At 42.0% G+C, this 22,558-nt stretch overlaps 2 protein-coding genes across 24 annotated transcripts in view; both read left to right on the top strand.

Annotated features, from left to right (window-relative positions):
- The first annotated feature begins 495 nt into the window (after positions 1 to 495).
- On the top strand, positions 496 to 3,437 carry LOC311145815 (protein YIPF4). 2 transcript variants are annotated; one of them, XM_084182130.1, is made up of 6 exons: positions 496 to 912; positions 1,514 to 1,667; positions 1,786 to 1,957; positions 2,101 to 2,178; positions 2,362 to 2,475; positions 2,695 to 3,437. In XM_084182130.1, exons 1-6 carry the CDS (start codon positions 828 to 830, stop codon positions 2,830 to 2,832), a joined length of 741 nt encoding a protein of 246 aa, XP_084038256.1. In that variant the 5' UTR covers positions 496 to 827; the 3' UTR covers positions 2,833 to 3,437. The 2 variants fall into 2 exon arrangements, with proteins under 2 accessions (XP_084038256.1, XP_084038257.1); XM_084182131.1 differs by having other exon boundaries at positions 666 to 782.
- Positions 3,438 to 4,643: 1,206 nt separating this feature from the next.
- Positions 4,644 to 22,558, top strand: part of LOC311129371 (dual E2 ubiquitin-conjugating enzyme/E3 ubiquitin-protein ligase BIRC6-like) — a 139,588-nt gene continuing 121,673 nt past the window's right edge. For all 22 annotated transcript variants that reach the window (XM_084161649.1, XM_084161648.1, XM_084161645.1 and 19 more), the window contains exons 1-2: positions 4,644 to 5,060; positions 12,643 to 12,824. In XM_084161649.1, coding sequence (XP_084017775.1) covers positions 4,850 to 5,060; positions 12,643 to 12,824 — 393 coding nt within the window. In that variant the 5' untranslated portion in view covers positions 4,644 to 4,849. The remainder of the gene's footprint in view (positions 5,061 to 12,642; positions 12,825 to 22,558) is intronic.

Here is a 22,558-nt window from a genome sequence, read left to right as displayed (position 1 = left end):
GAGTCAGATTGTCTCAGCACGGTAGGGTACAGCAGGGTTAGAGAGATATGCAAACTTAGTCATGGGGCCAGGCTTATTGCTTCTCAACAGGGTGTTGTAGGAGGAAGTAGTGTAGGACCTTGAGAGCTTCTGGATAGGGCTGAGTGACTGGACTGTGTGAATGGTCCTGTGAATGAGAGAGAGAGAGAGTGGGGGGAATCAGTAATCAAGTAATGTCAGACTTTCTCTGTATCATTGATCATCAGCCCCCCTGAAAGGCAGTGTAGTTATTCATTCCGCAAGGCAATCAAACAAGCAAAATGTCAGCATAGAGACAAAGGTGTCATGTTGGATATCGATGGCGGGAGTCCAACTACATCTAGATGGCGAGCTTTTCTGCTGCCGTGTTGGGATTTGATGTGTCGTCTTTTCCAGCCTCCCTTGCACTTCCTTCTCCTTTCTCTAATATCGCTGGTCGTCACTAGTTACCACAGCCAAAAAGTAATAAACCCCGCCTATTTCTACAACTTAAAACCAGATTTTAAACCTAACTCTAACCTTAACCACATTGCTAATCTTATGACTAACCCTAACCTTAAACGAAGACCAAATAGCACATTTTTGTTTTCATCAATTTTTACGAAATTGCCAATTTTGACTTTGTGGCTGATGTAACCAATATCTCTGGCTGTGTGTGTTGTCGGACCTCAGTGGGTGGGACCAAGCGATACCTCAACAACAAGATGGATTAATCGTGACAAATTAGGGAAACCCCGTCATTGACAACGTTCTATTTACTTGTGGCAAGTTATTCAGTGAAACACTATTTAAATGTCAGTTCTTAGGACATGAAGGTTGTTGGCACAACATCAACAATGCAGCTCTCTCCCACCAACGGAGATTTTACCTTCGTCTCATCAACTGAAGCAGAGGGTAATGTTAGCAGGCCGTGAAAACAGTCATATGCCTTTCATATTATTTTTAGTTTGCTAGCTAACTACCGTATTTGTCAACACGTCATTCTGCTAGCTTGACATTTAATTAAACTATTTAGCTAACCTTAAATCATAGTGTTGTCGTTTTTGTCAAGTTACGTTACCGTGGTTCAGAGAGGTTTGACAGCTTTCTGCAGCTACTACGGCTAGGCTAACGTTAGCAATCTAGCTAGCTAACGTTAGCAATCTAGTAAATCCAGCTATCTAACTACATATTATTCTACTGAAGATAAGCTTAATACATCACTCTCCTATCTATTTTGACTATTTGCATGTATTTATCATTGAGTACATAAAGTTGAATGCCATTTAGACAGTGGGACAAATAGGGGGACAATTATTTTCTGCATTCTACGTCCCTTTTTGTTTGTTTAACTGAGGTGATTTGGTCAAGCGTAAAACGTTATATCTAGAAAAAAATGTAGCCTTGATTGTGATACAGTTTTGGAAACCTTGAACATATACTGTACAGTTCAACAAGACTTAATTTCAATGCATGTTATGTGAACCAATAGTCGTTTACATTAAATTCCCTACAGATCTAAGCGGTACTATTGATGCCCCAGATGTTAAATTGAACATGGGCAGCGACAATGCAAAAGACCCATATGCAACCACATTCCTGAGGAAACGAGGCTATGGCTGGCTACTGGAAGTAGACGAGGATGACCCAGAAGACAACAAACCTCTTCTGTAAGGACCTTTTCAAGAAACCCATTCTTTGTCCATGCACATTGATATTAAAATGACACTTTAAATGTGCTGATATCTCACGATGCTCCTGTTCTGTCTCATATGCTTGTATGATTAGGGAGGAGCTGGACATCGACCTGAAAGACATCTACTACAAGATCCGCTGTGTGCTGATGCCAATGCCCTCCTTGGGCTTCAACCGGCAGGTTGTGAGGGACAACCCTGACTTCTGGGGTCCTCTGGCTGTAGTGCTCCTGTTCTCCATGATCTCCATCTACGGACAGTTCAGGGTGAGGTGGCAGGACAAGCTGTGAATTTTCTAGTCTAAGATCACACCAAAATATTTTGTTTTTTAGAGACTTTGGTGCCATGTCACAATTTTCAGCTTGAAAGTCGTGTTTTAATTATTCATTGCATTATTTTATTTCCTAAGGTCGTGTCTTGGATAATTACCATTTGGATATTCGGATCTTTAACAATCTTTCTGCTGGCTCGTGTTCTCGGTGGTGAGGTAAGATCCACCAAAATGTACCTTTTTTAGCTCAAATAATTCAAATTCCTAGTCTTGATGAGTAGTACATTTATCTTACTTGATACTGTACATGCCTCTTTCGATGTGAATATGCTTCCTATTACAACATGAATGATGTGGCATGCTGTGAAACACTGACTTGCATTGTTCTGTATCGGATAGGTTTCTTATGGACAAGTCCTTGGAGTGATTGGATACTCTCTACTCCCGCTCATCGTTATAGCTCCATTGCTTTTGGTCATTGGGGGTTTTGATGTTGTTTCTACACTAATAAAGGTGAGCATATGAGCAAAGATAATCAACATTTATTCTCTCACATTTTCCTCACAAGTTACTCTCTGTAATTCAGCATTGCACATTTGATTTAACATACACTAACATATTCAAAGCGTTTGTACATTTCTGCATTTGTTTTGTTTTGTTGATAATACAAATGTACACTTAAATCAGATATGAGTGTTTATTAGTTGTTAATAACTGTCTTTCATTTTTCAGCTTTTTGGTGTATTCTGGGCTGCTTACAGTGCTGCTTCTCTCCTCGTTGGGAATGAATTCAAAACCAAGAAGCCTCTTCTCATATACCCTATTTTCCTTTTGTACATCTACTTCCTGTCACTATATACTGGGGTCTGATTGGACAAATGGCTACTGTGGCACTTTGGTTGGAGACTGACACAAAGCACTGTGAAAAGACACACAAGGATTCATTTTTTAAACGTCATTTTCTCCTTCTTCTTTTAACTCTGTTTACAATCCTAGACTGTGGGGATATAAGGATATATTTTACGTCAGTGTATTTAAATGTGCCCCTTACCTCTTTGCTCAATAAAAAGCAGTAGAGTATGGTCTAAGCGCTGCATTCAGATTTAATTGTAATTAGATCCCTGGTTTGCATTAGCATCATAAGAGGACTGTAATTATTTAATCAAGGCGTGAAATATGGTTTTGGTAATCATATGGGGGACACATTGATTTTTGTTAATGCGTTTATTCCATAGAGGAAGGTGTTGCCAAATACAGTGCAAATATGCTCAATTAGAACCAAGGGTTTAAGAAAGACGTCAACCCCTAACTGAAGTTCCACCATTATTTTCTAAGGTAGTGGGTTTAACATACTGTTATGAATTATTTAGTTGTCATTTTATTCATCTTTTACAAACTTATCTTAACTTATGAATTTCAGCCTGTGTAGGCCAGTAGATGGGCAGTTTGAGTGAAATAAAAGTCTACTAAAGTTGGGTGCCTTTCATTAGTTGTTTTATACAGTTGTTTAATAATCTTTTATTGAACTGATGTATATTTTCCGACAACTTGTTTGTATCGATTGTATGTATACCTACTGTATATAGCTTAATGTGTTGTAGAGGTGTACATGTTCATGAACATGTGATAGTATCAGAACATGTTATACAATTGTGGAAAATAATTAGACCTGGAACAATAGTGATATTTATAAGTAATTCACAGTGGGGTGGGGTGGGGTGGGGTGGGGTGGGGGGGTTAAAAGATATCAACATAATTGTCCATATAACTGTTGTACTGTACTAGATATTTTAAAATACATTCCCTCTCATATGTAAAGTGTTGTTATATCATTAATCTGCATGCCTGTAAAAAACTCAATTTCACACCCAAGCTTTTATGTAGGATTTACCATAACAATTAAAGACTATTGGCAGGGGGTTCAAATAAGTAATGTGGAATTTACAGTAAATAGAATACGAATTATTAGCTGTAAACACAATTAAAAACCTTTTTTGATATTATGTTAGTGTGTTCGGTTGACACATTGTATATAATAAGCTTTTAGAACAAATACTGTTAATTTGTTGTTGAAATGTGCCAATTTGACCTTAATCGTTATCGCAGAGTACATCTGAAATTGGGTATCAGAAATACGTAAATTAAAGTATACTAGGGGTAGAGGATGAACGGAAATGTGCATTGGTTTTACAGTAATGCGGTAAAGCCAATTTCTGTGTTATTGGGCGTCCGTCTTCAAGTGCTTTACAAATGATAAAAGGTGTCTTGGTGGGGTGCTAAAACTCACCTGACGGATTGTTGATCTGTACAGTAGGGGGGCGTTCGTTCGCTTGCTGTCGCGCGGTATGTTATAGGGACCACTTGCCGATTACTTTTAGGGTTTATTATTCGGGTGTCTTGGATGGGGATCTACTGTATATCCCAACATCAGGAAAGGGCTGTATCAAAAAGAAAATAGTCATAATTACATATATAACTCACATAGCTAGTAATTTATATTATCAGTGGGAGTCACAACAAACACCATTTACAGTGGGGAAATCATAACATTCACAAAACAAGATGTCATCCAAAGAGGTTCTCCGTCTGGAGTCAACTGAAGAACGTCAACATCGCAGTGCTCGCTCTGGGTATCGCGTCATGGCCAAGCACTACGCTAGTTCCGTTCACCTGACGTTCATCTGAGTGCAACGCTCGTAGCTTTCTCAGTACTGATGGTGAATAGCTACTGCTGCGGTAATCGGCGGGGGAACAGAAGCCGCAGAAGGAGAGTCAGCAGTAGTAGAGGAGCGGTAGTTTGGGATTAAGCCTTTACAATTATTAATCTTACTCGTATAAACGGAGCTTCCTAAAAACAGATAGAAGGGAACGGGGAAAATAAAGAAAGATGGCGGCCGCGGCCTCGCCGGGCTCCTGCTCGTCCAACTCCTCAGACTGGATTGTACTGAGAGACGGTTGCCTTCGTTGTGACGAGGAGGGCCTGCGGAGCCTTTCCTACCACCCGGCCCTTAACGCTATCCTGGCGGTTACTAGCCGGGGCAGTATAAAAGTAATCGACGGCACTTCAGGGGCCATTCTCCAGGCCTCGGCCTTGCATGGTAAGTCAGGGCCAAGGAACTAGCTAACTGTTTTAGCTAGGTATCTAACAATCAGGTGATTGTCAGAACAATCAGATGAAACGACACTGGTCAACAATGTAACGTTACCTTGGGCCTGCTGTGGGGGTTGACTTGGGCTAAATTAGGTAGCAAACTAAACGTAAACGTTAGAATTTATCGTGATTCACTTGCTAAACAAATATTTTTTTGTTATCCGATTCCTATAAAAATAACTTGAATACCTAAGTAGCTAGCTAGCTAACATAGTTAGCTAGTTACATGTCTTAGACTAGTCATGCTGTCAATACGTTTAGCTAACTAACTAGCTAATGTCAACGTTAGCTAACTAGCGATTTGTTATGAAAACAGCTCTCGGACCATGAACTAACTGGCTAAGCTAGCGAACACGCTAACGTTGTATAACGTTTCGTGTCAACGTTCAATCAATCGTTAATGTGCCTAATTAGTTAGCTATTATGACACTTAACAACTTTCTTAGATAGTTAGCCTCTATGAATGGGGTAGGTAACATGTCACTAGTTCATGTTAGTTACCTAGCTAGATTGTAGTCAGTGGTAGCTACCTAGCTAATTGTGATGACACGACTCCGCCTAGCTAGCTAGCTAACATTAGTGAGCTAACGTTTCGTTGGCTGTGTTGGGCCAAGGAAGCAAAATGTGCCCATTGTGTGACGGCTGGCTAGCTAACGGAGTTAGATAGCTATCTGTAAAGAAAGTGTTTGAGGACTAATTCAGTCACATTACTTACAATGTGCCGTTTCAATTAACTAACGTTAGCGAGCTAACGTTACCCCGGTGAAGTCACATTCGTTAGTTGGTTAACGTTAGTTGGCTACATAGCTAATAACGTTAGCTAGCTTGCTAGCTAAGATGTCAATTAATCGGTGAACACCGGCACCGCGCATACATGTCGCAGTAAATGTTAGCAAGCTTGTTAGTAATAGCTAGGTAGTTTATTGTATACTATTGATCTAGTTAGGTACTTGGCTAGAAAGGTTATGAAATGTGTTGCTATTCCTACTACGCAGAACGAGCGAGTATGCAATGCCTGTTGGCAATCTAACGTTAGCTAATAACGTTAAGTTAGTGTTGTAGCTGTAACATTTTGGGAGGAAAATGGTTGACAATAGTGAATATGCTTGGCTTTAGTGTTTGTGACAATTTATATTTTGACGATGCCAAACAATAGAAAACATTGGTGTTTGTTCTTCAACGTGACCCCCGTCTGTAGCTACATTGAATCCAGAGGCTGGTGGGAGGAGCTATGGGATGACGGGTTTTGCCCTAGCACTACACAGCTGACCTTAAAATTACTTGAATCAGCTGTGTAGTGTTAGGGCAAAAATCGGAACGTGCACCCCTTGGGGTCCCGAGGACAGAGTTTGGTTAACACTGCATTACATGCACACAATAATGCAATTAGTGAGTATGGTTACATGCACACAACAATGCGATTGTGTATCGTCATGCTCTGCAAGATTAACGATTTCCCTAATAAGCCTGTTTACATGGACACTTAAATCAGGCACTCTGATGAATGCAGAAAATCGCCAATCAAAATAAACGTGCTACCACAGCAGACATGTTATTTTTGGGAAGCATATTTAATTCTGAGTTGGGACATAAAGTTTGTACAGTGCATTCAGAAAGTATTCAGACCCCTTGACTTTTCACTCATTTTGTTATGTTACAACTTCATTCTAAAATTGATTAGTTTTCTTCCATCATCAATCTACACAATACCCCATAAGGACAAAGCAAAAACAGGTGTTTTAAATTTTTTGCACATTTATTACAAATAAAAACCTGATCACATTTACATAAGTATTCGAACCCTTTACTCAGTACTTTGTTGAAGCGCCTTTGGCAGGGATTACAGCCTCACGTCTTCTTGGGTATGACGCTGTACAGAGATATTCCATCGGGTTCAAGTCCGGGCTCTGGCTGGGCCACTCAAGGACATACAAAGACTTGTCCCGAAGCCACTCCTGCTTTGTCTTGGCTGTGTGCTTAGGGTCTTTGTCCTGTTGGAAGGTGAACCTTGGCCCCAGTCTGAGGTCCTGAGCACTCTGAAGCAGGTTTTCATTAAGGATCTCCCTGTACTTTGCTCCGTTAATCTTTCCCTCGATCTTGACTAGTCTCCCAGTCCCTGCCGCTGAAAAACATCTGCACATCATGATGCTGCTACCACCATGCTTCACCGTAGGGATGGTGCCAGGTTTCCTCCAGACGTGAGGCTTGGCATTCATGCCAAAGAGTTCAATCTTGGCCTCCCGAGTGGCGCAGTGGTCTAAGGCACTGCATCGCAGTGCTAGCTGTGCCACTAGAGATCCTGGTTCGAATCCAGGCTCTGTCGTAGCCGGCCGCGACCGGGAGACCCATGGGGCGGCGCACAATTGGCCCAGCGTCATCCAGGGTAGGGGAGGGAATGGCCGGAAGGGATGTAGCTCAGTTGGTAGAGCATGGCGTTTGCAACGCCAGGGTTGTGGGTTCGATTCCCACAGGGGGCCAGTATGGAAAAAAAAATATTTAAAAAATGTATGCACTCACTAACTGTAAGTCGCTCTGGATAAGAGCGTCTGCTAAATGACTAAAATGTAAAAAAATCTGACCAGAGAATCTTGTTTCTCATGGTCTGAGTACTTTGGGTGCCTTTTGGTTAAGTCCAAGCGGGCTGTCATGTGCCTTTTACTAAGGAGTGGCTTCTGTCTGGCCACTCTACCATAAAGGCCTGATTGGTGGGGTGCTGCAGAGATAGTTGTCCTTCTGGAAGGTTCTCCCATCTCCACAGAGGAACTCAGGCCACTGTGTTCTTGGGGACCGTCAATGCTGCAGAAATGTTTTGCTACCCTTCCCCAGATCTGTGCTTCGACACAATCCTGTCTCGGAGCTCTACGGACAATTCCTTCGACCTCATGGCTTGGTTTTTGCTCTGACATGCACTGTCAACTGTGGGATCTTATATAGACAGGCATGTGCCTTTCCAAATCATGTCCAATTGAATTGACCACAGGTGGACTCCAAGTTGTATAAACATCTCAAGGATGATCAATAGAAACAGGATGCACCTGAGCTCCATTTTGAGTCTCATAGCAAAGGGTCTGAATACTTATGTAAAGAAGGTATTACATTGTTTTTTTTGTTTTTTATTCCAAAAATTATAACCTGTTTTTGCTTTGTCAATATGGGGTATTGTGTGTAGATTGAGTACAAAAAGAAAATGTTATCCATTTTAAAATAAGGCTGTAACGTAACAAAATGTGGGAAAGGTGAAGGGGTCTGAATACTTTACAAATGCGAACTACTTCCAAGATGCATACGTTCAGTTGTTACGAACTTACTTCACTTGCGCTAAAGAGGGAGCCTCGCTCGTCAAATACACCACTGGAACGCCGATTTAAGGTGTTTACATGTCCTAATAATTCAAAAGATTGCTCAGAAAACAAGGTGTTTTAATCGGCACATGCTTACTTCGATTTTTACCGTATGCAAATTAAGGTAAAGTGTTTACATGACTATTGCATAATCTGCCTCCTGCCATAATTAGTTTAAAATCAAATTATTAGTGTGCATTTAAACGTAGTCATTGTAATGGCTGGAATGGCATAAATGGAACAGAGTCAAAAATGTGGTTGCCATATGTTTGTGTTTGATACTGGTCAATTTATTCCATTCCAGCCAATACAATGAGCCCGTCTTCCTATAGCTCCTCCCACCATCCTGAGGACAAACATCTGGGTGTATTTTGATTCCCTTCTCCCCAGGATTTTTTAACAAGGTGGTGGTGCTGCAGAGTATGATGGGCAGTGACCCCCTTTGGACACAGAGATTTGTATGTTTTTGAAGACCTGTAACTGCCCTTTCCTGCAATCTAGAGCAAAAAATACTAAATTAGGGTGTGGTGCCTGGCCTTAATTGATAACAAAGTAAATCAATAATGTCTCCTGAGTGGCGCAGTGGTCTAAGGCACTGCATCGCAGTGCTAACTGTGCCACTAGAGATCCTGGTTCGAATCCAGGCTCTGTCGCAGCCGGCCGCGACCGGGAGACTCATGGGCGGCGCACAATTGGCCCAGCGTCGTCCAGGGTAGGGGAGGGAATGGCCGGCGGGGATGTAGCTCAGTTGATAGAGCATGGCGTTTGCAACGCCAGGGTTGTGGGTTCGTTTCCCACGGGGGGCCAGTATAAAAAAATATATATGTATTCACTAACTGTAAGTCGCTCTGGATAAGAGCGTCTGCTAAATGACAAAAAATGTAAATGTAATAATGTAGTAAAAGTATTTAGACTTATTTTTTACATAGTGTTGCAGCCAATCCACAAGGTGGCACACTTGAGTGAACTTACTACAGTAGTAGCTATCAACTGAACCTATTTGCTGAACTGAAGTACTTTACCCTTTCATGGCTTTTAGTGTTTTCGTCAATGTGGAATCTGCTGTAAAATGACTTGCAGAGGAGGTTCTACCTTCAGCAAATCCATCTTTCCACCTTTCGTCACCATGAGTTTTATTTCTTAGTTTCTATGCATTTTGAATGTGGCACACTAATGGCGCGTGCACACGTTGCATCATTACATTGCCGTACGATACATTTGACGTAGTCTTCACAAACCAGGCGCATCACAACAAAAAGAATCACGCTACACATTTAACACATTTTTTGGTGGTTTATCTACTGATTTTCCTGATACCGAACGTCAAAGCAATGCAAAAATGTTGAAAATCTGACTCTGGGGAAGTAGATAAAAGGCATCATTGCCAAAATCTCGAAGTATCCCTTTAACATTGATTCTGGGAATTGCCTTAATGTCAACAGTGGAGATTAACTGAACCAACAAACAGATTGAGTTTCTGAGAATATCACTTTGTCACAGACTTAAAGCTTCCTACAAAGTCTAAGGCCAAAATCTGTATTACTCTTTGACTCGAGGTCAAAGATCACATGCAAGGATGAGGAATTGTTTTTATACAGACTATTTAGGAAGGCAGGTTGTCTCACTTAGAATCTTGAAGTGCCACACAGTTTTGGGGTGGTGGGTGCATGCGGAGGAATACTAGGCCTATATAGTATTTATTTGCAGTGAGGATAATTAGTATGTGATGATGAATTCCATTGCGAAAGTTGATTAATCTAACCTTAACAGCCCAATTTTCATCTAGGTGACCCTAAAGGTCATATCGTCATCCATTACCGTTACTACAGTGCGTTTTGCCTCCAACCTATATTTTGGCAAATTATGCACCACTGGCAGGAACAATCTTCAGTCTTGTCCATTTATTTTATTCCTTGTACTGCTAATTGGCTCAAAATTAACAATTAGACTCCGGGCACAAGGGAGGCCCTTTTCCTGGTCCAGGTCTTTGACAGCCTCTTCTCTTTAGTGGCTGACACTGCAGCATTTCTTACGCACTACAGGTGAATTGGAATTGTAGGCAACATGTTGATCATGTTGCTTGTCCTCTGAGGACTGCTCCTTGGCAGAGGACAGAATCTCAGATGACAGTCAACTACATTCAAAAATGTATATCTTGACTTTGGATCATATGGCTTGAGTGAATACTGTATTAGTGTAAGACAAGTGCGCTCATCTGCCATAATCCACCGATTCATTGTGTGTAAAATACAATGCTTGGGCTTTCTGTTAGTATGGCCACTTAATCCTATACAGTACATTCGGAAAGTATTCAGACAGTTGACTTTTTCCACATTTGTTACATTACAGGCTTATTCTAAAATGAATAAAATAAAAGAATCCTCATCAATCTACACACTACCCCATAATGACAAAGTGAAAACATGGTTAAAAACATATACCTTATTTACATAATATTCAGACCCTTTGCTATGAGACTTGAAATTGAGCTCAGGTGCATCCTGTTTCCATTGATCATCCTTGAGATGTTTCTACAACTTTATTGCAGTCCACCTGTGGTAAATTCAATTGATTGGACATGATTTAGAAAGGCACACCTGTCTATATAAAGTCCCACAGTTGACAGTGCATGGCAGAGCAAAAACCAAGCCATGAGGTCGAAGGAATTGTCCATAGAGCTCTGAGACAGAATTGTGTCAAGGCACAGATCTGGGGAAGGGTACCAAAATATTTCTACAGCATAGAAGGTTCCCAAGAACAGTGGCCTCCGTCATTCTTAAATGGAAGAGGTTTGCAACCACCAAGAATCTTCCGAGAGCTGGCCGCCCGGCCAAACTGAGCAATCGGGGGAGAAGGGCCTTGGTCAGGGAGGTGACCAAGAACCCAACGGTCACTGACAGAGCTCCAGAGTTCCTCTGTGGAGATGGGAGAACCTTCCAGAAGGACAACCATCTCTGCATCACTCCACCAATCAGGCCTTTATGGTAGAGTGGCCAGACGGAAGCCACTCTTCAGTAAAAGGCACATGACTGCCCACCTGAATGCCAAGCGTCACGTCTGGAGGAAACCTGGCACCATCCCTACGGTGAAGCATGGTGGTGGCAGCATCATGTTGTGTGGATGTTTTTCAGCGGCAGGGACTGGGAGACTAGTCAGGATCGAGGGAAAGATGAACGGAGCAAAGTACAAAGAGCTCCTTGATGAAAACCTGCTCCAGAGCGCTCAGGACCTCAGACTGGGGCCAAGGTTCACCTTCCAACAGGACAACTACCCTAAGCACACAGCCAAGACAACGCAGGAGTGGCTTCAGGACAAGTCTCTGAATGTGCTTGAGTGGCCCAGCCAGAGCCCGAACATCTCTGGAGAGACCTAAAAATAGCTGTGCAGCGACGCTCCCCATCCAACCTGACAGAGCTTGAGAGGATCTGAAGAGAAGAATGGGAGAAACTCCACAAATACAGGTGTGCCAAGCTTGTAGCGTCGTACCCAAGAAGACTTGAGGTTGTAATCACTGCCAAAGGTGCTTCAACAAAGTATTGAGTAAAGGGTCTGAATATTTGTGTAAATGTGATATTTCCATTTGTTTGAATATACATTTGCAATTTTAAAAAACTGTTTTTGCATTTTTAGGGTGTGTGTAAATTGAGGACGTTAAAAAAAGTAATATATTGATATTTTTAGAATAGGGCTGAAAGGTAACAAAGTGGAAAAAGTCAAGGGTTGTGGATATTTTCAGAATGCACTGTATGTAGCCTATTGTTCATCCTTATTTCCCAGAGTAATGGCAATGGGGAGTAACTTGAACCAGGTTGAATTAGCATTTTACATTACAGCACAGAATGAAGTGGTAATAACATAGTAAATGCTACAAAAGGCTTTAGGGTTGTTTTTTTGGGGGGGGAATTCATTGTGAGTAGCTAACATTACAGTAATAATAATGCTACCCAATAGAAAACACACGTTTTGTCAAATGTTAATAGGCTTTCCATTTTCATGCGTCGATTGTAACCGCAACATGCAAGTTCAGCTCATCAATCTTTCAAAGACTAACTTAAAAGATTTAGTCTGTTTTATCTGATTAATATGATGGACTTAAATGATGGACTTACGATCTGACAACAAAAGTCCAGCCAATGCTATGTCTCAGAAGCTACACCACTCTAATACCCTGATGTTTGTGTTTCCTAGCAAAACCTGGAGGCCGTGTAAGGTGTCAGTACTTCCCTGCGGTAGACAAGGTCCTCTTCGTGGATGACTACGCAGTGGGCTGCAGAAAGGACTTGAACGGCATCCTGTTGCTGGACACAGCCCTGCAGGCCCCCGTGGCCAAACCAGAGGACATGGTCCAGCTAGAGCTGCCCGTTACAGAGGTAAGAGAGTCAGCCACCGACACGACACACAATGCACTCGCACAGAGCACTTGCAAAAATTGGCAAAGTCACATTTGTGACTTGACGAAGACAGCTTTTAAACCCATTGACAGAATCACTAACCTTCATATTATCTTAAACAATTGTCTTACAGTACCACACACAATGAACAACAATTGTCAATGCTCAAACAGTTAACGTGCTACTTTGGCTGATTGTCATCTTACATTATTAAAAACATTAAAAAAAATAATGTATCTATTTCTTAATACATTTTTAATAGGGCAGGGACGATGCTAGTATCACAATACTCGTTAGGATCGTGGCAAGAAAACAAAACACAAAGCGGATTTAACGTCTTTAGGAAAACAGCCCTACTGCATTATGTTAAGATTAAGAACTTTGTTGTTATCCAGAGTCAAATGTATTTATTTTCCAAGCCATAGCACACTATTGTACATACAGCAGTTCTTTAAGAGTTAGGTCTGCTTAGTGTTTTCATTTCCGTCATGGAAAAAATATTGCGATCCTAGTTTTGTCACAGCCCTAATTGTTACTGTTGTGAGTGCAAGTTAGGAGACAGATTTTGATCATTTTAAATATGTCCCACTACTGCAAGCATTGTCTACCTAGCTATAAGATCACACAAACCCGTCGACAGGCCTGCTTAGTAATGTAGAAAGACTGGTCCACCGTGAGCGAGCGCACATGCTAACTGTGGAGAATCCACCACTCCCATTAATTTATGTCTGAATAAGTATGACCATGCTTGGCCTGTGCAAATGCCTCATACTTGGTGAAAAATGTGATCTACGCGTTCAAATAAAGATGGCAATTGATCCATTACGCCCCTGAAATGATTAATGATTTACATTTACGTCATTTAGCAGATGCTCTTATCCAGAGCGACTTACAAATTCCTTATACCTTATAGCCAGTGGCATAACCACTTTACAATTGTTATTTATTTATTTTGGGGGGGGGGGGGGGGGTAGAAGGATTACTTTATCCTATCCCAGGTATTCCTTAAAGAGGTGGGGTTTCAAATGTCTCCGGAAGGTGGGGAGTGACTCCGCTGTCCTGGCGTCGTGAGGGAGCTTGTTCCACCATTGGGGTGCCAGAGCAGCGAACAGTTTTGACTGGGCTGAGCGGGAACTATGCTTCCGCAGAGGAAGGGGAGCCAGCAGGCCAGAGGTGGATGAACGCAATGCCCTCGTTTGGGTGTAGGGACTGATCAGAGCCTGAAGGTACGGAGGTGCCGTTCCCCTCACAGCTCCATAGGCAAGCACCATGGTCTTGTAACAGATGCGAGCTTCAACTGGAAGCCAGTGGAGTGTGCGGAGGAGCGGGGTGACGTGAGAGAACTTGGGAAGGTTGAACACCAGACGGGCTGCGGCATTCTGGATGAGTTGTAGGGGTTTAATGGCACAGGCAGGGAGCCCAGCCAACAGCGAGTTGCAGTAATCCAGACGGGAGATGACAAGTGCCTGGATTAGGACCTGTGCCGCTTCCTGTGTAAGGCAGGGTCGTACTCTCCGAATGTTGTAGAGCATGAACCTACAGGATCGGGTCACCGCCTTGATGTTAGCGGAGAACGACAGGGTGTTGTCCAGGGTCACGCCAAGGCTCTTCGCACTCTGGGAGGAGGACACAACGGAGTTGTCAACCGTGATGGCGAGATCATGGAACTGGCAGTCCTTCCCCGGGAGGAAGAGCAGCTCCGTCTTGCCAAGGTTCAGCTTGAGGTGGTGATCCGTCATCCATACTGATATGTCTGCCAGACATGCAGAGATGCGATTCGCCACCTGGTTATCAGAAGGGGGAAAGGAGAAGATTAGTTGTATTTAGAAAGTGGTGCTCATGATGGTGCTCATCCTTGTTTCATGTCCTTTATCTCTTGCCTGTGGCGTTTGTAGCACCTGGTTACACTTTAACTTTCTAAATTGATCTATTTGAACAGAGCATTTCCCCCTCTAATTAGTCAATATAGCCTACAGACAATTGCAATTGGCCCCATTGTGGTATTCCAACCTTTTCCTGAAAGGGATGCACAGACTGCAATTATAATTTCATAGTAGGGTTGGGCAATATTACAATAGCATCGTTTATCGATGATAATTGACCATCATCGTCGATGGTGACGACATTGTGATGTGACAGACGATGGTTTAGCCTATTTCAACTTGACTGGCGCCATGCAGTAAAAAGCTGAGTTGCAGCACACCAGTGACATTCTGGATAATTTGCCTATTCCTATTTGCTATAGCCTATTTCAATAAATCTGTTCTATAACAAACAGAACGCAAGAGAATAATGTAGGCCAGACGGAGCAGAGAATTCCTCCAAAGCACTGCAAAATGTCCAGTCAGAAAATATTGTTTCTCTGTCGGATGCATGGGCATTAGGCTATAGCTTAAACCTTTTATTTTATTTTTTATAACGGACACTCCTTAACTATGTTGTCTAGCTGTTTAAAAAATCATATGCTATTCACTTCTCTCTCCATTCGATAGGCTATGAATTTGACTGAAGGCTACGCTTCGTTTTATGCATGCCTTTCTCCCGATCAAACAATGAATGTAACGGAGTCCATCAAAGTTATTTGAATAGACTAAAAAAGTAAGGTAGCCAGAGGACTAATAATGAGGGAACATTCAATATCAATAGCCTATAGAAAAATCTAATTACAAGTTTAAGCTTATTATGAAGGAAATTATCCATGCGGGCCGAGAAATCCCTCCATGTGAGGTTGAAAACCAAATGGCCAATAACCTATCCTCCTACTAACCCTATCATAAAAGGTTTAAGATAAGTTAAAATTATAAACAGTAGCTTATTGAACAAATATTCTAGCATGCAAAGGTGTTATCCTAAAGTTGTTGTGGCTTTAAAAATAACCAGAATGAAAGTCTATAGCCTAGGCATAGGCTATTCTTAATCACAGCTTTATTATTTTAGAATTCAAATCAAGCAATTATTATCCAGTTATGAAGACTGTAGACTGCTTTTGTCCAGCCCATGATGAAGTCCTAGAACCTAGCTCACTACGGTAGACAGCCCGTTCCTCATCAGTTACTGCTCCATCATGTACGTGCCACAGACACCTGTTCTGCTCCACCAGAAAGGAATATTAGAAAATATTTGCTATTGCCTGCAATTACTCTGCCCGCAATTAGCCTTTACCCAGGTTTAACATTATCCTTCGTTATGATTCGTCCAGCTGCATTAGATTTCCCTCAATAGCCAACTGTTTTTGCAGAGATTTTTGTATTTTTATTAAATGAAAAGTTCTAAGAGGGTGGCCAATAGGGGCGATATCATCGTATATCACAATGTTTTATGGGTACATAATCATGATAGGACAAAGGTTGACATCACCCAACCTTATTTCAGAGAAAGCCTTAGTGCAGGGTTCCCCAACTGGCGTGTAGTTTTATTTGCCTATTTTTTTCTGTCTTTGTTGGACATAAGACTGTAAAAACACCAGGAAATCAGCTCCAAGTGATTTTAATTTTGGAAATCTGTTCCCAAGTATTCCCAAACATTATTATAGAGAGATCGTATAGAAATGTAAGCAAGGTTTGAAATGATTGTTTTAGTCAAATATTATATGTTTGGGCTTCTTGCGGTCAATTTGCAGTCTACAAATTATTTGTAATTCTGTTCCGGCCCACCCGACCATCCTCTCAAGAAAACATCGACCCGTGGCTGAATCTAGTTGATGATCCCTGCTTTAGGGTTTATATTGCTGAGTTGCCAATGCATTGTAATTGTAGAATTTATTAGGTACGCCACCCCGTTCACAAAAATGGATCGCTCCTACAGACGGTGAGTCACGTGGCCGTGGCTTGCTATATAAAGCAGGCAGACAGGCATTGAGGCATTCCGTTAGTGTTCGATTTAACATTTAGAATGGGCAAAACGAGTGACCTTAGCGACTTTGAGCGTGATATGATCGTTGGTGCCAGGCGTGCCAAATCCAGTATTTCAGAAACCGCCGCCCTCCTGAGCTTTTCATGCACAACAGTGTCTAGGGTTTACCGAGCATGAATGTACCACCATCCAATATGCAGCAACTGTGTCAGCATGGACCATCATCCCTGTGGAACATTCCCCGAAGAATTCAGGCTGTTCTGGAGGCAAAGTGGTGTCCGACCCGGTACTAGATGGGTGTACCTAATTAACTGGCCGGTGAGTGTAGGCTACTAAGTTGTTGGTGAATATTTAGTTTTTTAGGCTACACACTGGAAATTGAATTTGGAAATGCATATTTTCAGTGCCTGATTAGACACTGACTTCTTTTAATTATTTTGTATTTATTTAAACAGCTTCTTGTTGTACCACCCCATCAAGTCATAGCAAGTTTAGCCAGATTGTTGTAACCCTTGACTGTTGCAATCTCGTTGGTTTCAAAGCAAGGCTTACTTTGCTTTATGACCTTTGGCTGTTTATGTGCCACATGTCTAAACATTTTTTGCTTTAAATCATTACCGGCTATCTGGTGTGGTTTGCTCACAGGCAGTAGGCAGGCCAATGTATTCAGAGAGACTTTTCCCCCTCATTCCTCTGAGAGACTGATGCTGTTTTAATCATCACCACCGGCAGGCGGTTAATAGATCTGAGCACAAACAGCCTATATTACAGGATTAGTTGTACCTCACAGCCAAGACCTTTGTAGCTCAGTTTGTAGGTGGTCCTTTGTAGCTCATTTGGTAGAGCATGGTGCTTGTAACGCCAGGGTAGTGACTAGGGCTGTAACAGTACATGTATTTTTACCGAATCGTTCAGTATGGGGACCTCGGTTCGGTCCGCACTGTGAACCTGAATGAATAATAACAAAAATATATTTAAAAATAAATAAAACACTAGGCCTACGCTGTGTTGTATGCCATTGCCTCGTCAGTAAATCTAAGCAGAATGTTTTTTTTTGTGGCTATTCCATTAAAACAACTACAGCCTAAGCACATGTTGTAAGCAATCAAAATTGTCATCTTAACTGGCAGATTTCAAACTATCCGTTTGTGAGGTGCAGCTGGGAACTCTGTAGATGGCGAGTGGTGTGATCGAAAAGCCAGAATTGGAGGATCTTCAATCATTGTTTAAATCTCCAGTTTGGGAACATTTTGGCTTCACGGTCGATTACAATGGTGATGGACAGAGCTGTGGATAAAAAGTTAATAGCATGTTCTCCACTGCTCAATGAGAATAGCCATTGCAGAGTGGCGCGTGTAGCTTGTTGTCGGCCAATCACAAGTAATCAAAGTCATAGAGCCTCCGTCTGTGGCAAAGCAAGTTAGTAGATTATCTAATCAATCGAAGATGGAATTAACATTTGCATAATTGGCCATGTAATTGTGATGGACGCTGTAGGAGAGAGGAATAACGTCGTGGGAGTGACAAAAGTGAGTAAAAAACACCCTACATATGTTCAGAACTACAAATGAACTTTCTTCTGTCGATTCTTGTTTTTTTTATGTCACAATTCCAACCCTCCTCCTTTATCCGGGCTTGGGACCGGCAAAAGTGACCCAAAAGAGACACTCTGGCGGAGTTATTTTTTATTATTTTTTATTTGCATGCTTCCCGCATGCGCGATTCATTTGCAGTCTGGACGCAGAGGGGTGAACATCTGCTGCTCTGACTGCAGCTGGGAGGGACTGCTGCGCGAGGACTGGGCTGCCTGTGAGTGCTTTGGGACGGGGGTGGGACCCGGGTGGGGCCCACGGCAGCACCCGCTGCTCGTTGAGAAGAGTAAGAACGATACGTGCTTTCACGTCAGAGTCTCCAATAACACCAGAAAAGGTCGCTAGATTTGTTGCTAGTCGCTATTTTGAAAATGTGTTGCTAGAGGGGTATGAATACTCGCTAAATATAGCGACAAAGTCGCTAAATTGGCAACACTGCTCCCTCTCTCCTCACTCCCGTTTCACTCGCTCACAGTACACACCGCAAGGCTCCTCCTCCGCCTGTTCTCCCCCATGCTGTATCAGCTGCGATTTAATAAAATAGCTTAAAAATTGAATTTTCTGCTGCTTCCCTCACTCGGATCCAACCACGTCTATACGGAACTGGTTGTCCGTTCTGAACAGGTATTGATATTGAACAATTTATTTATGCATATATGTCCGTGTGGGAAAGCCCCAGGTCCATTTCGGAACGGGTACACATTTTTAGACCTCAACTTCTGGCCCAACATAACAATACCTGTCACAACAAACAATGCCAGGAACTTTGAGTGATGTCACAGAAACTGGACTTGGGACACAAATGGAGTGCTTTTTAATTTTGCGTATTTTTCAAATAAATAAATGAACTACAGTAACTGTTGGAATTTCATTTTCCGCTGTACTGTAACCGAACCGTGAACCCAAAACCACAGTACATACTGAACCATGGGTTTGGTGAACCATACTATGTATGCTCGCAGGACTGTAAGTTGCTTTGGATAAAAAGTCTGCTAAATTACATAGTTTATTATATATTATAAGAACATGTTTTCTTCTTTATTGATATGGTCTGGAGGTATCCCAGTATTGATATTGGCTGCATTCCAGTGCATGTGCGGCTAAGTTTTACTGGAGAGGGATAAGGGGCAAGAGTTGCCTTCTGTTATCCAGTATGAATAATATTTAGTAAAACCGTTTTATTCTAAGATGCCCCTTTCCCGCCCTGTTTGCACAGCATTTTTTCTTCATGTTGACCCATCTGCAGAGTGACGCTTATTTTTTTTCAGCTCTTGCATCCATAGCTCAGTCTATGAATTTGACAGTGGTTACATGGCACGGGCAGACTGGTTGAAATGACAGATTGTGCCTTTAATAACCCCTGTCGGCTGCGTCCTGGTGTGGCTGTGTATACTTTGTGCTGCCAGTATTATTGATCTGCCCAGGCTGTTCCTCTCCTGCAGCAGTCTGTTACTGCCTGCCTGCTTTGTCTCGTCTGATCTGCCCCATCACTCCAAGGCTCCCCCTAATGAGTAATGACTTCATCTCAATGCCAGCTATCACTGGATAACGCTGTTACTAGTTGATACTCTGGAAAATCAAGCATTTTTCTAGTTTTAAATTTGACAGGACAATTCTTTGAACGTTTTAACACATTTGTGAATGATTTATGCGATTTGTAGGGGTCGCATTAACGCAGGAAGAAGCAATATAGATCTGCGTTTACAAAACGCAGCAAGATAGTTTTTCTGCGTTTTATCTTTCCCTTTCTGCGTGAAAAACGCAGAAAAACTATCTTGCTGCGTTTTGTAAACGCAGATCTAAATAGCTTCTTATTGTAAATTCTGCTCTGCGTCAGTCAGGTTTCGCTCCAAATCATGAATGTAAAAGGAGTAATTTTGTGCTTAAGTTGCACTTCTCCACTCGGATGAAATATATATTTGCTCTCATCATTGGATCACCAGAAAGCTCTCTGACTGATGTGTAGGATACTTTTCTCCTGTAATATCTTCCAGTATAGTTTTTCTCTGGTAGAAAGTTAAAATGCAAGATTAACTTAAAGCAAAACATTAGGAAATGTAGCTGGCTACATTATTTATTTGATAAACTTTAGAAATATTTACATTTACATTTTAGTAATTTAGCAGACGCTCTTATCCAGAGCGACTTACAGGAGCAATTAGGGTTAAGTGCCTTGCTCAAGGGCACATCGACAGCTTTTTCACCTAGTCGGCTTGGGGATTAGAACCAGCGACCTTACGGTTACTGGCACAACGCTCTTAACCACTAAGCTACCTGCCGCCCCTGAAGGCCATGCATCGTTTTTTGCAAAAGATACCTTCCTTTTTCATTGTAAACTTCACTGAACAAAAATGAAACATGTAACGTGTTGGTCCCAAGTTTCATGAGCAGATATAAAAGATCCCAGACATTCTTCATACGCACAAAGCTTATTTCTCTCAAATTTGGTGCACAAATTTGTTTACATCCCTGTTAGTGAGCATTTCTCCTTTTGCTAAAATAATCCATCCACCTGACAGGTGTGGCATATCAAGAAGCTGATTAAACAGCATGATCGTTACACATGTGCACCTTGTGCTGGGGACAATAAAAGGCCACTCTAAAATGTGTGGTTTTGTCCCACAACACAATGCCACAGATGTCTCATGTTTTGAGGGAGCGTGCAATTGGCATGCGGACTGCAGGAATGTCCACCAGAGCTGTTGCCAGAGAATTTAATGTTCATTTCTCTACCATAAGCCGCCTCTGTCGTTTTAGAGAATTTGGCAGTACGTCCAACCGCAGACCCACGTGTATGGCATTGTGTGGGCGAGCGGTTTGCTGATGTCAATGTTGTGAACAGAGTGCTCCATGGTGGTGTTATGGTATGGGCAGGCATAAGCTACGGACAACGAACACGTGCATTTTATCGATGACAATTTTAATGTACAGAGATACCGTGACGAGATCCTGAGGCCAATTGTCTTGCCATTCATCCGCCGCCATCACCTCGTGTTGCAGCGTAATGCACGGCCCCATGTCGCAAGGATCTGTACACAATTCCTGGAAGCTAAAATTGTCCCAGTTCTTCCATGGCCTGCATACTCACCAGACATGTCACCCATTTAGCATGTTTTGGGATGCTCTGGATCGACGTGTAAGACACAGGGTTCGCACAAGGTGCTTAAAGTACTTGAATTTGGCACTCTGAAATTCAAGTACTGGAAAATACCTTGAAAATCAGACATTTTCATGAGACATGAGTGGAACAGAATGATCAAATATCTTAATATTAAAATATTAGGAAAATGTATTGGTTTTGCTAATTAATTTCCAGGCAGACTATGAAGTTAGACCTAACGTTGAAAGGAGCCTGACCTCAGCAGGATAATTTGACTGAAATTAAGCTAGCTATAATAAAAAGATGTGCTACTATAAGTTCTCATAACAAAATACATTTTCTTTACAGTGAGTAGTGAGGCAGACATTGGTGAGTCAGGCTGCAAAGGAGATACACAGAGAGAGGAAGCATTGAAGCAAGCAGGGAGAGAGGTTAGTTATACAGTGGTTCCCAAACTTGGGGTCCAGACCTTAAATAGGGTCCCCTGAGAGAATCTTTAATCTTATCAAACACATTAATAACTTGTTTCTCTTCAAATGGGTATAGAATACAACATTTGAGTCAACTAAGGGCCTTTTACGCTGTCATGATTAACTTTCATGTCATTATATGTTTGGAAAGCCTGTGGGACCTAAAATGTAGTGAAATATGAAGACAATATAAAACAATTTTAATATTATTGTAATGTACACTGAGCAAAAATATAAACTCAATATGCAACAATTTCAAAGATTTTACTGAGTTACAGTTCATATAAGGAAATCAGTCAACACGGGCCGTGTGTCTAGTGGCCTCCCGAGTGGCGACTCTCTGTGCCACTAGAGATCCTGGTTCGAATCCAGGCTCTGTCGTAGCCGGCCGCGACCGGGTGACCCATGGGGCGGCGCACAATTGGTCCAGGGTAGGGGAGGGAATGGCCGGCAGGGATGTAGCTCAGTTGGTAGAGCAGGATTGTGGGTTCGATTCCCACGGGGGGTATAAAAAATATATATAATGTATGCACTCACTAACTGTAAGTCGCTCTGGATAAGAGCGTCTGCTAAATGACGTAAATGTAATCATCAGTACTTACTTACCACTCATGTATGTACATTTGCCCACTGACAAAGAAATGATCAGTCTATAATTTTAATGGTAGGTTTATTTGAACAGTGAGAAACAGAATAACA

This window comes from Coregonus lavaretus, assembly GCF_964263955.1.
Source record: "Coregonus lavaretus genome assembly, chromosome: 1".
Lineage (NCBI taxonomy): Eukaryota > Metazoa > Chordata > Actinopteri > Salmoniformes > Salmonidae > Coregonus > Coregonus lavaretus.
Note: the sequence above shows the minus strand (reverse complement) of the source record. Positions and strands in the feature narration are given on the sequence as shown.

Excerpts from the sequence above, each read along its gene's own strand:
- LOC311145815 (XM_084182130.1), top strand. The coding sequence starts at position 828 with ATGAAGGTTGTTGGCACAACATCAACAATGCAGCTCTCTCCCACCAAC. Across the intron at positions 2,179-2,361 it reads CTCGTGTTCTCGGTGGTGAG|GTTTCTTATGGACAAGTCCT; the intron begins GTAAGATCCACC and ends TGTATCGGATAG. Across the intron at positions 2,476-2,694 it reads TTGTTTCTACACTAATAAAG|CTTTTTGGTGTATTCTGGGC; the intron begins GTGAGCATATGA and ends TTCATTTTTCAG.